The 15,752-nt window shown below is 37.2% G+C and overlaps 2 protein-coding genes across 6 annotated transcripts in view; one reads left to right on the forward strand and one right to left on the reverse strand.

Annotated features, from left to right (window-relative positions):
- Window positions 1–438: 438 nt before the first annotated feature.
- On the forward strand, window positions 439–5,961 carry LOC112570741. 2 transcript variants are annotated; one of them, XM_025249339.1, is made up of 5 exons: window positions 441–605; window positions 1,611–2,298; window positions 2,691–2,830; window positions 3,799–3,895; window positions 4,306–5,961. In XM_025249339.1, exons 2-5 carry the CDS (start codon window positions 1,797–1,799, stop codon window positions 4,524–4,526), a joined length of 960 nt encoding a protein of 319 aa, XP_025105124.1. In that variant the 5' UTR covers window positions 441–605; window positions 1,611–1,796; the 3' UTR covers window positions 4,527–5,961. The 2 variants fall into 2 exon arrangements, with proteins under 2 accessions (XP_025105123.1, XP_025105124.1); XM_025249338.1 differs by having other exon boundaries at window positions 439–2,298.
- A 265-nt stretch (window positions 5,962–6,226) lies between these two features.
- LOC112570736 (leucine-rich repeat-containing protein 9-like) overlaps window positions 6,227–15,752 on the reverse strand; it is a 30,054-nt gene continuing 20,528 nt past the window's right edge. For 3 of the 4 annotated variants that reach the window (XM_025249327.1, XM_025249325.1, XM_025249326.1), the window contains exons 29-35: window positions 13,787–13,860; window positions 13,439–13,656; window positions 12,867–12,935; window positions 9,513–9,641; window positions 8,653–8,800; window positions 7,885–8,080; window positions 6,227–7,494 (exon numbers count right to left, since the gene is read on the reverse strand). In XM_025249327.1, coding sequence (XP_025105112.1) covers window positions 7,464–7,494; window positions 7,885–8,080; window positions 8,653–8,800; window positions 9,513–9,641; window positions 12,867–12,935; window positions 13,439–13,656; window positions 13,787–13,860 — 865 coding nt within the window. In that variant the 3' untranslated portion in view covers window positions 6,227–7,463. Of the gene's footprint in view, window positions 7,495–7,884; window positions 8,081–8,582; window positions 8,801–9,512; window positions 9,642–12,866; window positions 12,936–13,438; window positions 13,657–13,786; window positions 13,861–15,752 lie in introns of those variants that run through there. The other variant, XR_003100690.1, reaches the window with a different exon arrangement.

The raw sequence follows: 15,752 nt of genomic DNA on the forward strand, positions 1-15,752 counted from the left end.
TCTATCCTCATAGAAAGTCGTTTCCTTGCTGTCTAGAATTTAAAAAAACCACACACACACACACTCACAAAACAACGCGCAAAAAATATTCCAATGGAAGCTGTCGCGGAGCACATCAACTCTATGTTTGATGATTATAAATTTACAAAAAATAAGGAGTTTTATACATATATTCAACATAAATTTCATGTGGCTGAGCATAGTCATGCTCACTACGTCTGTACAGAAGCCTGACTTCAGGTGAGCTCACCGAGATGGGCTGCGGACAAAATAGTAACGTTTAAAAATATCGGTGAAACCATTTATTTTGAAAGGAGAAGCATGCTTGACATGGCGTGATGTGCCTCGATTTGGATTTCACCTACCATAAACATGAGAAAAATCCTTGAAGTAAAGGAGCTAGAAGCTCCTGCCGCCCCCACGAGTAGCGACAAGATCCATTATTGATCGCCTCAGCGGCTCCAGAGCGTTCGTCAGTTTGTCGGCCATATTGTTTACGGAAGTGACGTGACGGCAACTTGTCATGACGTGTACACATCCTTAAGCTTCACCAACGTGACCAATGTAAACAACACTATAATGGCTGTTTAGAGCACACAGTGCAGGTAGAGCTTCTACTTTTGAAGTGTAACTAGAGTCTTTAATAACGAGGAAGCGGAGAATATATTGTTTGATATGCCATGCGTATTCAGATGTTATTGTTATGTCCGCACATCCCGTACAAACGTTTTCACATAAATGTGAATAAGCCGCTATAATTCTTCCTATATAAAAAAATGTTTAAAATATTACTTCTAAATCATCCTTAACTAATAAACTTAATAACAAAAAGCAGCTTTAACTGAAGAAGTTACTTTGAGACAAAGTAAACTCAAAATCTACAAGCGCAGCAGCATGTATAAGAGGTTTACAAGATTATAGCTATGACATGCATAGCAAGCTGTCTGCGTTATCGCGTTCCGAACAATAAATATAGGGCTTATCACGTTTCTATACATCGCGAAAAAGAATCACGGAAAAGCCCGTATCTTTAAAGCTCCATTGTGAGACATAGAAACAAATTTAAGACCGTGGAAGTGCCTCCTAATCTAGGTGTTGGATAGACAGTTTTCATGCAGCCACTTGCTCAGACCCTCTAAACCACTCGTAACTGTAGTCCTTGAAATCTGTTAGAGTATGGTTGCAGCTTAAAACACTTCATAATTGTTTGACGTATCTAAGTTTCAGATATATCAGTTGTAGTGCTTTATACTGCAAACATCATAGGCAGTATAAGAAAAACTTCACTCAGCTGTGATGTTCTTAAAGTGTATTTCGTTTTTTTTCCATGCAGCAGTCACATCAAATATAGCATGAACAACTTCTTTCTTATGCTGAATATATTTTACCTACCTTTCTTTCTAGTAATTGGATCTTCTGTCTTTGGAAAGGAGCAGAACCCATGCGCACTCCATATACCTTTAACCTCTTTTTTAACATTCAATGCTTTTTCCTTGGAACATAACCATTTTTAGACAAGCAGTTTACAAGTAATACTAATTCAATTAAACTCAAGTACATCATAATATATTTGCATAATTTTAACACCATATTTTTCTGGATATTTACAGTTTTAGTGAAACATGATTGAAGCTGTTGAGTAAACCTGGAAGTTTTTGGTGTCTGTTTAGCATCAAACCTAGAGATTTTACTGCATAATACTGACTATTATTCTAGTGACCGGAGGTCATGTTAATGTCAATCAAAAGCCAGAGTTAGTGTTAAAAAAAAACCCTACAGATCTTTATACAATAACCATGCGGAAAGGGATGAAAAAGGATGTTTCATCCAGTAAACATAAAGCAGATCAAGGACAAGTAAGCCTGATAAATCATGATCAGACACTTGTCATACAAAAGACACTGGATAAAGTCACAAAAGAAAGAGATGATTTAAGCAAAAGACTTGAAGAAGCACACAAAGAAGTGGAAATTCTGAAATCCAAACTATGTGTGGTGACTGAAAAAGTAATAAACTCTGTCAAGCCCTGCAATTTTGCTGTGGACAAGGGCCAAGACTTAGCTAACATACCAGAGCAAGACATAGTTCATCTGATTGAGACCTTCTCCTTAAGGGAGAAAAATAGGCCTCTTGAAGAAAGGATAGAGGAGCTGGAAACACGAATCACATTGGTGGACACTGAGCTGGGGAAAATGCTGCACCTCAAGTCTAGCATAGAGGAGGCCTTGTACAATCTGAGCTCCTGCCGGGACCTGGAAGTCTTGCAACAAGGAGTGCGTCGTCTCTGGTTTCAAAGCTGTGAGTACAAATATAAATATAGGTTTAATTAACATGTTTTCATTGTCATTTGTGTACATTAATAATACTGTACAATATTCAGTCCTTGAGAGCACAAAGGCATAGATTGGAGTTTTAGTTGCATCAGTGGTGAGATTAAATTATAGGAAACATCAGGCAGACTTTTGTTTTACTTTTGTTTTTTTATGTATGTGTAAATGTTCATTTGTGTGTGTTTGTGTAAATTTTATTTTTAAATGATCTGCACTCACATTTCTAAGTTGTTTTTATTTATCATCACCTTAATCACAAGCTATTTTTAGAAAATAAAAATTACATATTTTTGCATTACTTTATTATATTTTTAAATGCCATGGGTATACATATACAAAGTAAACAGTATTTGTTTTCAGGCTCCACAAAGTTGTTTGTTGAAAGAAACAAAACACCAAGCAAAACAAGCTGTATAGGAGACTCGGAAATGAAGCATAGCCACAGCAATGGAGTGACAATGTCAGCCCACATCAATCTGGAAACTGTGGAAGTGCCTGAAGTGAGTTTGGCAGTGTATTTCCATCTGTTGGTGTTTACTGACCTACTCTTTACAAATGTGTTTCAGAACCTAATAAATTGATGCACTTTATAAAATGTTTTTATACACTCTGTATTCAAAAAACACAGAGTAAACATAATATGTGTGATCCTTTTCTATACAACAACTCAGGGCTTCTGATTACGCAAAAAATTGCGTACTGTACGCATTATAAGTTCGGAGGACCCCTTCAATTTTCGTCAATGGGGTCCCATGTAAATTCGGGCGAAGAACAGGCACCCCTTAAAAATCTGAAGAAGGGGTCCCTGGGACCCCAAAGAATTTAGCCTTAGCAGAAGCCCTGCAACTATTATTATTTCAAGAAAAAACATTAAAGATATTAGGGAAATACAAATTATATATCCTGCATCAATACCTTTCCAGAAGAATTAATTTTCTAGATGTTTGTGGCATACAACATACAGATTCTCAAGTTATACACCAGAGGAAAATCTGCTTGTTTTGTCTAGGCATATGTACCATGTAAAGGAAAAACCTGATTTCATGGTTAAACTCACACACACTCTCACACACATGCATGATTTAAGCAGTCAAAACCCTCACTTTCATCAAAATTGTTATGTATACTAACCTATACATCACCAGCAGATTTTAAAAAGTGTAACAGAACAACTTGACTTTCATGCATTTTTGTCAGTGTGTCTTCTTGAACACTGCTAATGATTCTATCACACCTAAGACATTGGCCAGATTTGATATCAGTCTTATCACCCATTGGTCAAGTCAGTAATCTCTCTGCTGTATGCCACAAGGCCAAGCCTGTCGTGGACACAAGCGTATTGACCCCAGTAGGCACACACCTTGTGGTAAGCAAAACAGAGGTTATCAGTTAATATGAAATTCCGCCACATGGTGACCAGCGAAGATAAGAGCAACTGGGATAACACAGGCTGTTGTTTATTTTGCAGCCTGCAAGGAAATTACCAGCAGATACCCACATCAAAGACATGCAGGTGGATCTGCGAGAGGTTATTGTCCGTGAACTCAGTCTGTTTAAAAGGAATGGTTAGTGTTTTGCCTTGTGTTGCTATGCATGTGCTAATGTTTCAAAATTGCACAAAACGTAGTACCTGAGCAGTTTGCATGTGTAGAAGTTTTTCACATTGTAATTTACCACAAAAATTGACCAGTTGATCAAATGAAAAAAGAAATGTAAAATTTTGATTAGATAAACCTGTTTGTGAAACATTTGAAGTCTAACATTTTGAAAACTTTTAAAACCAGTGGGAAATACTACTAATTTTGTTTGACATTTCAAATTTTTTATAAGAATTGTTCTGCCACCTGTTCAAATATTGAAAAAGTTTGTAATTACTTTCTGTTACTCCATGATACATATTTTTCCAAGAATGGATTAGATTTTTCTTTGGGCTCTTAACAATATACATTTCATCACGCTTTAATACTCAATCAAGGAGCAGACTGGCGCACGTTTGCTGTGCGAGTGGGCATACCTGAAACCCTCATTGTGCAATGGCAGCAAATGAAACAACTACAGCCCATGCGCAGTGTACTGGGAGTCTGGGCAGCTTCCCCTGGAGCTACTGTGCGGATGTTGCATCGACATCTGGTTTCACCACAGATGAGATGTGTTGTGCTAACCAAACGCATTAGTGACTATTATGAAGTAGACTGATTCAAATTATGGTTATGGTATGTGGCTTGTAATTTTTTTGTTTTGGTCTTTTACATCGGAAGGATATGTACTTTCAGTGTCCTGAAATTTTATGACATAATCTTATCATGATGCAACCTATCAAAACTGAGATGACCATTTGCAGTCACCATATTTGAATTTATGCAATACATATTTTGGGGCTATTTTTATTTTCCCAAGATGCAATAGCTTTCAACATGATATAACATACAAGATATTGCGTGATATGAAACGGGTACTGTTGTGGTATTATAATGACAAGGGATATGCATGTCATTTTATGTAGTCTATGTGCATTCAGATTCTTCCAGCAGTTCTGTCAGGTAGAATGTTAATTGCATTGTACTACATTGTGGTCATTTGTTTTTGAAAGCAGTCATTATATTTAATTATGTGAATGGTCCTTGTTCTGAAAAATAGCTTGAATAACAAGCATTTGGATAGCAAGTACCTAATTGTGATTACTCCAATGAGAATAAACCCTGTCTAGCTCTGGCACATCTAGCCAATCACATAGATTTTTCTTTTACATAACACTTACACAGATCCTTAAATAGGAGATGGTGAGTTTTTTAAATACTTATAAAGTACTAAACAATGAGAAATTGAACTGCTGCAGTTTGGATAGAGAAGTTTGACTGCTTATCCATATTTATAAAATGATGTTTATGGTATTGACCTCACGACTAAAGTTTATCAGCATTTTTGTTGTGCTAACCTTTCATTATGTGCATGAATACATCACATTTTGGTATGTACCATTATTTTCAGGGTGCATGCAGCACATTTGTAGTAATATAACCAAACTATATTAGGTAACATTCACAAAATATATTACTAAGGGTGTTTGGCAGGACTGTGACCAAAGGATGAATGCTTTAAACTGGTTGTTTACAAAACATTAACTATAGATATTATGTGAACCTTAATTTATTGAAATTTTATCATCATTCCACACATTCCAGAAGTTATAAAATTTTTGCTAGTAATAATAAAGAGGAATTAGCTGGAAAAAAGTTCCATTAAGTGCATACTGTATCCAGGTCAAGTGTTCACTAGTCATTAGAGGAGATCATGCATTTTCTCCTTTCCTGACATTTACACCTCAACATGTTAATGTACCCCAATCAAAATCAAGATGGGGGAGGTGTCCAGTCAGAGGGTTAATTCTTCGCAGATTAGAGCTTATTCTGGTTAATTTTTCAGCTTTGCACTTTTGACCGAGTTGCAAAAGTGTGAACCAGAAGGTAGAAGTTATACACAACCTAGCTGTAAGAGTCACCAAAAAAATATACAGAAATATTTTTCATATAGTGCTCTTTCTTGCAATAACTTTTTGATCATTCCTGCATAAAGGGAACATTTGAACTAATTTATTAAGATGGATTTTATGAGTAAAAGTCTGTAAATCTTTCTGACGCATTTTGTTTTTCTCTCCTCATCATATCGACATCAATTGACAAGGAAATCTTATGGATGTATTCAAACTCACTGCTTCTCCACTATATTTATGAGTATGCATGAACACCTTTAAACAAATTAATATTTGAATAATAATGATCATGGGATTTATGCAGTAGGTTCTATGAGCGTTAGAAAAACTGCTTGATGAGGGTGATGGTGGGGTGGGGAGAACACTACTACCATTCTTTCTCTGTCAGTGAAGCAGACAAACAAAAGAATGTGATAATTTTATAGCAAATATTGTTATAACACACATTTATCAGGCAACATTCACAAGGTGCCCAAATAACAGTCTGCTGAGATGTGAACATACACCAAAATGTTTTAGACATAAAAATAGGATAATATTCAAGTAGGATCTATCATATTATCCTTACTATCACATAGTGAGGTTAAAGAAAATCATAAGGTATAAAAATAAAACTTTTCCTGACACATTTAAAGTTCAAGTATTGATGTCACTGAGTATTACATTTTCACATGTTAAAAGACTTCAAAACATTTAGATGAACATATTTATACCAACAATTCCAAGACCTACTTGTGAATATTTATATAAGTGATTTCACAGTTTGTGGCACAGATTTGATTATATCAGTAGCCTGTGACTTGCATGCTTTCACAGCTGTGTGACAGGTGTCACCGATGTCACAGCTGTATGAAAGACATCACTGACCTTGCACCTGTAGAATTATCACACTTGTGCTTATGACCACTGAACCATATGAAAAGGTACAGTGGTCTAATCTGCAAGACAATTTCCTGAGCAAGATTGACTCCTTCAGAAGTATGACAAGGATATGGATGGTCTTATCTTGGTGACCTTGATTTCCACCATAAGCTTAATAAAGATTCTGAAGTAACAGCACAAACTGTACCACTCAACAACAGAATTCTAGTCTACTCTTTCTCCAAAACATTTTAAAAGGAAAAACTGTTGAATTAAAAAACAAAGCCATATACAAACGTTTTTTTGGCAGAAATAAATATTTCTTTGAAATTTTTGTCTTGTGACAAACCAAAGAAAAACATTTCATATCAAGAAAATGGGCTAATTTTTTACATGGGCACCACGGTGTACAGGGGGTAAAGACTTTTCAGCTGCTTTACAAGCAGTAAGGTATTGTTCTTATACTACAAAAGTAGATGTAAGAAATTTAAAGGAGTTGGATAAACACTCTTGCAGCAATAACAAAGCTCCCATTCTGAACATACAACTATATAATTTATTCACAAGGTAGCAATGTGCTAACTTTATTTATTGACTGCTGTAGAAAACCGACTTTTATGAGACTGTGTTCTTGATGCCACATTTTCTGGCATCTGGATTCTGAGAGAGGCTGAAAACAATCTGATATGATCCACAGAATCAATCCAGCCTTCAGATGCAATGCTTTCAGGGTTTGTTGACTGGAGACAATGTTTCAATCAAAATCCCAACAACTTGTCAGATTATCGCTTGTTTAATCGCTGTTGCTGCAACCTGAAATTGGGCACACAAAGTGATTAGTCATTGACCTGGCACAATAAGAGGGGTCCAACAGTAATGACTGGGTGGAATCAAATCACAACCTGCTGCTGTGGAGGTGACCAGGGCCTGGTGCACCTTACATAGCTAAACACTGGCTGGGTTGGTAATCCAGTGCATTCATCTGACTTCAATGTTTTAGCTAAGCAGCTATACATAACCATGTGAACCTGATCATAGGCTACATTTTCAGTCATTCAAGACAAAACCTGGTAATTATCTGTCTTCATAGAAGTATAAATGTAGCATCAGCTGTTTCAGACTTATGAAATGCTATATTTCATCCTGATAAAAGTTGAATAAAAAAGCTCTGCTCTATAATGCTTAAACCTGCACTAGACTCACCGAGCAATCTGCGCAATATATTCTGAAGTCTGGTTTGGAGCGATATGCCCAACAAAATGATAGCTGTTGCTGCTGCCACCTGTACGGCTGCTGTTGTTCTGTAAAGAACTATTGTTGCCTACTGCACTGTTAAGATTCTGGCATGTTACAGTGCGTGATATTTCAGATCGGGGCTGTACACGTCTTCGGCCAGCACCTGAGAAATCACGCAAATATAAAGAAAGTATCCTTTCGTTTAGGGTAACGTGTTATATGCCCTACTCTCCTACCAATGACTATAGAAGCAAAATAGGTTAAATTTGCAAATAAAGTGTAATCTACAACAAAGCATTTCTTATTTTTCAAAAATCTTTGTTGTGGTGGGGAAAGTAGACAGTAGAAATTTTAGAGAACCAGTATCAGAGGCCAAAGACATAAAAGCTAGCTGGTTCAATAACTGTGTAGCATGGAATACTTACCCCAGTCAACTCTGCTGTTGAGCATTACTTGATCCCTTTGAGATTTGGGGAAGGTAAAGCAACAAGAGAGAGGACTACAACCTCCACTAAAAAGATGGCCCTGATAAATATGCACTTTATCACCTCATTCCCCAATGCCCTCAAGGTTTACCTTTACCCTTCTTTTCTCCAAATATAAGAGCTCAGTACAAGACAAGTGCCTCCAACATTATGCTGTTAAGTTAAGCGTTTGCAACATACCAGCAGCAGTAAATTGTAAGAGAGATGTAAGGAGAGGTCCTGTGACAGAACTTTCAGTAGTGGTACACACCTCGCTGCATAACCTCATTATCATCAAAACAGTAAGGCGGCCACAAAGGTGATGAGCACAGCTGCACAGTTGTCACTTTGACAGGGACGGAGTTTTTGTATATGGGGTTGGGTGGAATTCCAGGTAGAGATGGCTCTGTCTGTGTGGCCTGTTTCAGACATAAATGACATGATGTAATGCAGTGTATAATGATCATCCCCCAAATGAACAAAAATAAAAAAGCTTTCTCCTGTAATTTTCTAATACTCAGAATTTCAAACAGCAGCAACACGGAATGTCTTTCATGTTGCCTGATCACTTCTTTTTCACTGCAAAAGTTATTTTTAATTTTATTTAGTTTAGTAAAAAAATGACCTTCACAGAAATGTTTGAACCATTAAATTTATGATATCTTTATCCAGCATGAATAAAATTTGCATACATTTATACCATAATATTTTAAAGATTTTATGATATAGATGCAAATTTATGATCTCTCAATTTTTTAAATTCCATTAAGCTATGCAACCCTGTTAATATATAGAACTTTCTTTCAAAGAAAGAAAAAAATAAAAATTGTATTCATTCAGCCAATACTTTCTGCTTATTAAAGATTTTGAAAGTACACCACTAGCTTTAATAAATTTCTTTTTATCTAACATAGGTAAAACACATATATTTTATATGATGAAGTTTTAAGATTTCAGGATAAAAATGGAAATTTATCGCTCAGTTGTTACTTTATTCCAATAAACTATACAACCTAGTTAACATATCAATTACAACTTTTTTAAAAGAAAAGAATATTCATGTGGATGAGAAAAAAAAACTGCAGAAGAAACAAAAATTAAAAAAAAAAACAAACCAGTAACACAACTTACTAATGACTGATCAGAATAGCATGTTTCTGTCCTGTATTGTTCATCCTCAGTGACAGTAATGCCGTCAATTACCAACAGATTTGGCAAGTGATGAATCAGCACTACCCTGTGCATCAATCGGCGTGTCACCTGTCTCAAGTATATGCATATGCACACATGCATTTATGTACAAACATGATGCTGTGGGCATCAACACATAAGCCTTTGAACATTTCTTAAAACCAAGAATATCCCCTAATGATTTTATCTTCCCTCTGAAGAATTCCTTTCATGTGTGGCATGTTCCTACAGTACAGAAAAAAATAATTCTCTAAAGCATATCCAATTAATGTGATTAGAAAAAGGCAAGCAAGACCACCTTTTACAGGCTTTTGTATCTCCTTTCCCTAGAATCAGTTCTAACTCACTTCATGGTTTGCTGCTTTTGAAAGCCTGGGTGTCAGGAGTAAGACAGTCTTGTTAGATGTAGTAAATGTATGACGACAAATAACAAGTCTGTGCTTTAGATCGTGCCATCAATAAAGGCTATATCATGGCAAGAGAGTCACACTTCTGAAATGCTGGAAAAAAACCCAACACTTCTGAATGATATAGTAATAAGGTCACTAAATGAACAAAATTAATAAGAAAAAGGAATAAGAATGGGCAAGTGTTTGTTTTAAAAGTATGTTGTGGCCTTCAAACTGGATATTACTAAAACAAAGATTGTAAATGAAATTAAAACCTGAAATCTGATGCAAGCGTTTTACAATCTTTAAAAATAGCAAAGTTTATGTAAACAAAAAAATAATGAGCTTGCTGAAAAAAACTTTTGGGAAACACTATGGATGCAAGGACAAGGAATTAAAAGATGTACAACAACAAAGTGTTGTTCACAAAACTGGTGGTGGTTTGCCTCATCAAGCTGGAAATGAATAATGTATGTCCCATCCTAAATCTACAAGTACTACCTCCTCTGGCTGCACAGAATGCCCAAAAAGCAGGTGGTCAGAAAGGGGAAAAATGACAAGTAATTTATTCTAGTCTAGTGTGTCCCAGTGGCATTGCCACGATGACTAAACATAGGTTGAGAGGATAGTCTTACAGTGAGATGACAACAGTGACTGCAATGGACCAAGTGAGTGGCAAGCAGCCTGGTCAGCTCAAACATTGCCAAGGACCCACATGAAGATGATGTTCTTTTTGTGATGAAGAAAAGCAATGGAATGAAGTTGAAACATGAAAAGGTGGTTAAATGATAGGGAAGAAGAGCTAAGAGAGCAGATGGTAAGTCTGAAATAATTAAGAAGTTGTGATCAAAAGACCAGCAAACATGCTGCAAGGCTAAGCAAGAAAGCATGAAATTTAGCAGAAAGGATGGAGCAATCATCCACAAGATGGACTGAGGATGTTGGTTAAGGATGGCAGTAGAGAAAGGTTGCTGCAGCTACATATAAGGAACTTTGGAGCCGTCTGTGAAGACAGAAGCCTGGATAGTCATAGTTTCCTAGACCACTGGAGAAAAATGAGGTGACTGCAGGTGTTGCCTTTTTTAAAATGTAAGATTAAGAAGAATCTCAAGAACAGGAAAAATCCAGAGGAGCTGGCAGGAAAAGCTCTATCTGTTGAATATCCACTCTAGCAACCTGTATATAAGGCATAACACAGAGGAATGGTCTTGACTCCTTAGCACAAATGTCATAAAGGGTAGCACGCTGAGTTCAAATTTCTGAGGCTTTCTGACACAAGTGGCATATAGATTGCTATTTGCTTTAATAGGAAGGAAGGATCCTTTATATTCATAGATAATCCAAAAAAAAGTCACTTCTGGGACCACTTTGAGTACTGTGCCATTTACAAAGAGAGATTGGTCTGGAATGCCTCACGGGTCACAAAAGTTGATGCACGCAGACTTCATGAGAGATAATTTGCAGCTGTTTTTTTTTTTAACGACTACTACACACCATGGATGCACATCTAAAGAAAGCATTCAAAGCATAGTAGGGATTTGCCTCATATATAGAAAGTAAAATGATCTATAAACAACATGTTTTCCACTCAGACTTTAGGATCGAATCCATTTTAATGTTGAAGAGACTGTCCTGAGAGATACCTATTTCCTGTTCCCAAGGATAGGAAAGAACAGACCAGACATGAACTTGAGACAGGCAATGCAAGAGAAAGTTTTAATGAAGAGTGGCATATGACTGTGGAAGCCAAGGCCTTAAAGTCCAACAGAATACCTTTCTTCCAGATAGTGTTGTATGCCTTCTCCACACTGAAAAACAGATGCTCTTTGCATACAAATGCATCTCCCATGAAAGTTCACAACAGGATTAGAATCTTCAAATGATACCAAACAGCTGCTCTTTGCAATTGGTGCCATTCTTAGTCAGGGAATTAACAAGAAGACTGCGGGTTTTGATCCTTCTCCAACCAAGGAGTCTGATAGTATTGCAGCTTTCAAGAAAAATCTTCAGACTCACTTGTTTAAACTTATTTGACTTGCATCACGCGCATTGAGCGCATCTAGCGCGCTACAAAACTACATCATCATCATCATACTTAGGATGATAAACTGAAATGGCTGAAACTTTAGACAATGTATTAAAGTTCAAACTTTTACTGTCCAGCAAGAAAATGGATTTCATCCGGTAGGGGAAGATGAGCGCACTTGTTGGGCCAGATGGAAGCAATCAGTGAAGTGTGACCATTTGCCAGTATTGTGTGTGCTCCTTACCTAACTCCCCCTCCCCCCCCCAACAAGTTGAACTATTCTTTCCTGCCATATGTTAAAAGTTCAGCCTTTAAAGAAGTGTAAGAAAAAAGCAAGTAAACTGTACATAAAACTGTTCATACCTTGGAATACTTTGTATAGTGCATTTGGGTGTGGATCTCACCATAGCCTTTCTCCCTATCAAGTCTTTTGCCAAATATTGTTATGGGTTATGATAAGTCTACACCCAAGTTTCTCTCGAAAGTTACAAAAGTAACTGTCACCACATAAAAATGTCACTGACATAAAACAAAAAATTTTGTCTGGATGGTCTCCTTCACAGAATGCAATTAATCTGATTATTACTCCTGCTGTTTCACAAGAATGTGATTAAAGCTTTATCATAGTGAACTAGCCTAGCACTGAAAACATGTAACCATTAGTTTCAAAAATAAAAAGTAAATATATGGATTCTTTTCAATTATCCATGAACTGAACTATCACTAAGCACTTGATAGGGTAAATAAATAAACAAAAAAATAATCAGACTCAAAAATATACATGATATTAATCTTCATTATAAAATAACAACAGACAGAAAAATAAACAAATGAACAACAAAATCCTAGACTAGAAGTAATATTTCCTTCTACACCCACAGGGTTGTTGATGAGTGATATATCTCTTAGGTTGTACAATGTTTCCAGTTTTTCCAGGTCAGCAGGATCCTGTGAAGAAAAAGATCAATATAAAATAAAAATATATTGTCATCAGCCATGTTTTTTGTCCATTATCATGCAACGAAAAAATATACTTATTTACGATAATTTTTCATCAGTTTCTATCCAATTGTTCTCCCCAACAACCAGTCCCAGTAGACCAGCATGACCATTCATCAACTGATACTAGCGGGATGTGGGGGAGGAAATGGGTGTTTTATGCCAAACCAACAACTAAGGCTATATCATGGCCAAGGCAGCCAGCTCTGTAAACAGATGCCACATACAGAGAAAGAATAGCATGCCCAAGATGAGAGCTGAACCCAGGACAGCTAACCTTCACTGTAAATGTGACAGGCACTAAATGAGAGGACAACATTTTTTTTCATGTTTAGTGCACTAGTCAGATACCTTTTGAAGCTTTCGTGGATGGAAAATTTTATTCAAATGAGCTAATTTAATAGACTTCATGGACCTTGAACATCTTGCCTTGCACATACAGGCATACATACATGGATTCGATTAGAACCAAGGTAAAGGCGCTTCAGATTCTCCAGCAAATTCAATCCTCCAACTTCTCGTAGACGATTTTCCTCTATGTGCAATTCTTGCAAGTTCCACTGACTGGCAAAAGAAAACTCTGACACTGCCTTGATCTTGTTGCGATCCAGTACAAGCTCTCTCAAGTCATGCAGCCTCTCCAGGCCCTCTACTTTGGTGATCTCATTGCCTTTTGGAATAAGAGTAAATATGGATAACTATACTTGTAAACTCTAATATTAACTAGAAAATACTGAATATGAGATAATAAATAACAACAATAGAGCACATTAAGAAACTCAAATTGTGTCCTTGCATACCTTGCAAGAAAAGGGCCTTGAGTGACGGTAGACGACCAAGCTGTAATGCAGCCATATCTTTTATGCCATTGTTCCTGGAGAAATGAAATTTCCATTGTGATTCTCTTTATTCAAGACTTCCCAGATGACATGAAAATAAGAGATAATAAGCTACATCACTGTTAACCATAGAAAGTTGACTGACAGTAAGCTAGCACACGCCTGATGTGTGGGGCACTCCACTGGTTAGGTGAAAGACAGTCCTCAGTTATAAAGGGTAGTACAAAACCAGAATAGGGTTTTGTTTTTTTAACCAACACTCAACTTACCAACAGCAGAAAGGTCACGTAGGCCTAAATGTCACATTATCTGGTAAGTCTCCAAAAAGATTTTACACTCAAAGTTTCATTTCTTCTTTGACTTTACTAGATGATATGACTAGACTAGAAATCAGATGGGAAATAAAACAACCTGCCTCTCCTGCACATTGTTGTGGGACCACTAAGATTGGTTGGTTGCTTGAGTTCTACGTTATGCCAGGAACTAAGGCTCACCAAGATTGTGCCCAAAAATGCCAGAGGTGTGGTGTGTGTAGAAAGGTATCTCTAGCAGAACTTTTCAAAGCTAGATTCGGAACTTCAGCTAACGGTGGACATAATGTCCAATAAAGCTGGAAAGATGGAAATCGCTCAGATATGGTGAGTGTGCACATGAAAGAAAAAGGAGGCTTGCAGAGAAACATTGTCATGAGCAACCTTTATCACTGCTTTAATCCAGGATGACAGGCCTTGTGGGAAAACCTTCTCATAATTAGCCCATAGAGGCAACCATGAATCAACTGTGAGTGGTGCAAACAGACATGGAAGGTACAGACCAGGTTGTCCTAACTCTTGAGTGATCGATTTCAATGCCAAAAAGTAGCACAGCCTTGACAGACTCTGCTCTTTGGCAAAAGAGGTTGGTTCACTCTGAAGGCACTTCACCTAAGAAGGGTAGGCATCGTCAGTGGGAGAGGTCTCTCTGCAATTACCTGTTTGCAGAGGGGAGAAATGGAACCTGCAAACAGAAAAGGGCATGATAATAAAGTAGAGTGCAAACTGCATGGTCAGCCTCCAACTATACAAAGCAGGAGTGGAGGTGGTTATATACATGGGAACAACCTATATTTTTTAATGAAAACAAAAAACATTTTCAGTTTCCACTGATTCACATGCACTGAAAGAACACAAGCCCTGGCATTTAGCCACCAAAGAGAAGTTAGGGGGAAAGATGTTGGGGTATAGAACTGAAGGATTTTAGGTAAGCTCATCGAACGCTGCACTTCAGACAAACCTCCATTGTTAGGACAAATGAATGTCATACTAAGTAAGGAACAACCTCTCCCTCACCCTTGGGTGTACCCACACATGAAACTGCAAACTCCAACCCAGCATTTAGACAGTTGTAGTTTCATGAGACAATAAGAATAAACAACTTACAAACATGTTTGGATGGGCAGGATTAGCTGAGGATCAGCAAGCACAAAGGGGAAAAGTCACGTCTTCTATTTGGGTCAAAGAAGAAATGTTCGTTGTAAATTCTCTTTCTTCAAGACTTACCAGATGGACTGAAGACCCTCTTGATTTTCCTGCTATTTGGTCGGAATGGGTGCTGGTCAAAGAGAACAAAAAACTGGTGTATTGGCTTTGCTATCCCCTTTATTGCTGTCAGTGGCTCTTGCCTACTGGATCAGCAGAGTGCCACACAAACCTGGCATGTGCTAGCTCACTGCTATGGAGTCAACTTTCGATGGTTAAAAGCAGATGTACCCTATTACCTCCTATGGCCATGTCGTCTGGTTATGTGATGGAAGAAATAAACAGATTTCCTCTCTAACACTAAGCAGCCAATTTGAAACCAAAATGGAGAAAAATTAAAAGAAAAGCACACAAGACAGAACCATTTATTTTACCTGCTTCTGAATGAAACAAGGTGACTCACATGATGA

Source organism: Pomacea canaliculata, linkage group LG8, assembly GCF_003073045.1.
Source record: "Pomacea canaliculata isolate SZHN2017 linkage group LG8, ASM307304v1, whole genome shotgun sequence".
Classification (NCBI taxonomy): domain Eukaryota; kingdom Metazoa; phylum Mollusca; class Gastropoda; order Architaenioglossa; family Ampullariidae; genus Pomacea; species Pomacea canaliculata.

Excerpts from the sequence above, each read along its gene's own strand:
- LOC112570741 (XM_025249338.1), top strand. The coding sequence starts at position 1,797 with ATGCGGAAAGGGATGAAAAAGGATGTTTCATCCAGTAAACATAAAGCA. Across the intron at positions 2,299-2,690 it reads TCGTCTCTGGTTTCAAAGCT|GCTCCACAAAGTTGTTTGTT; the intron begins GTGAGTACAAAT and ends ATTTGTTTTCAG. Across the intron at positions 3,896-4,305 it reads CAGTCTGTTTAAAAGGAATG|GAGCAGACTGGCGCACGTTT; the intron begins GTTAGTGTTTTG and ends TACTCAATCAAG.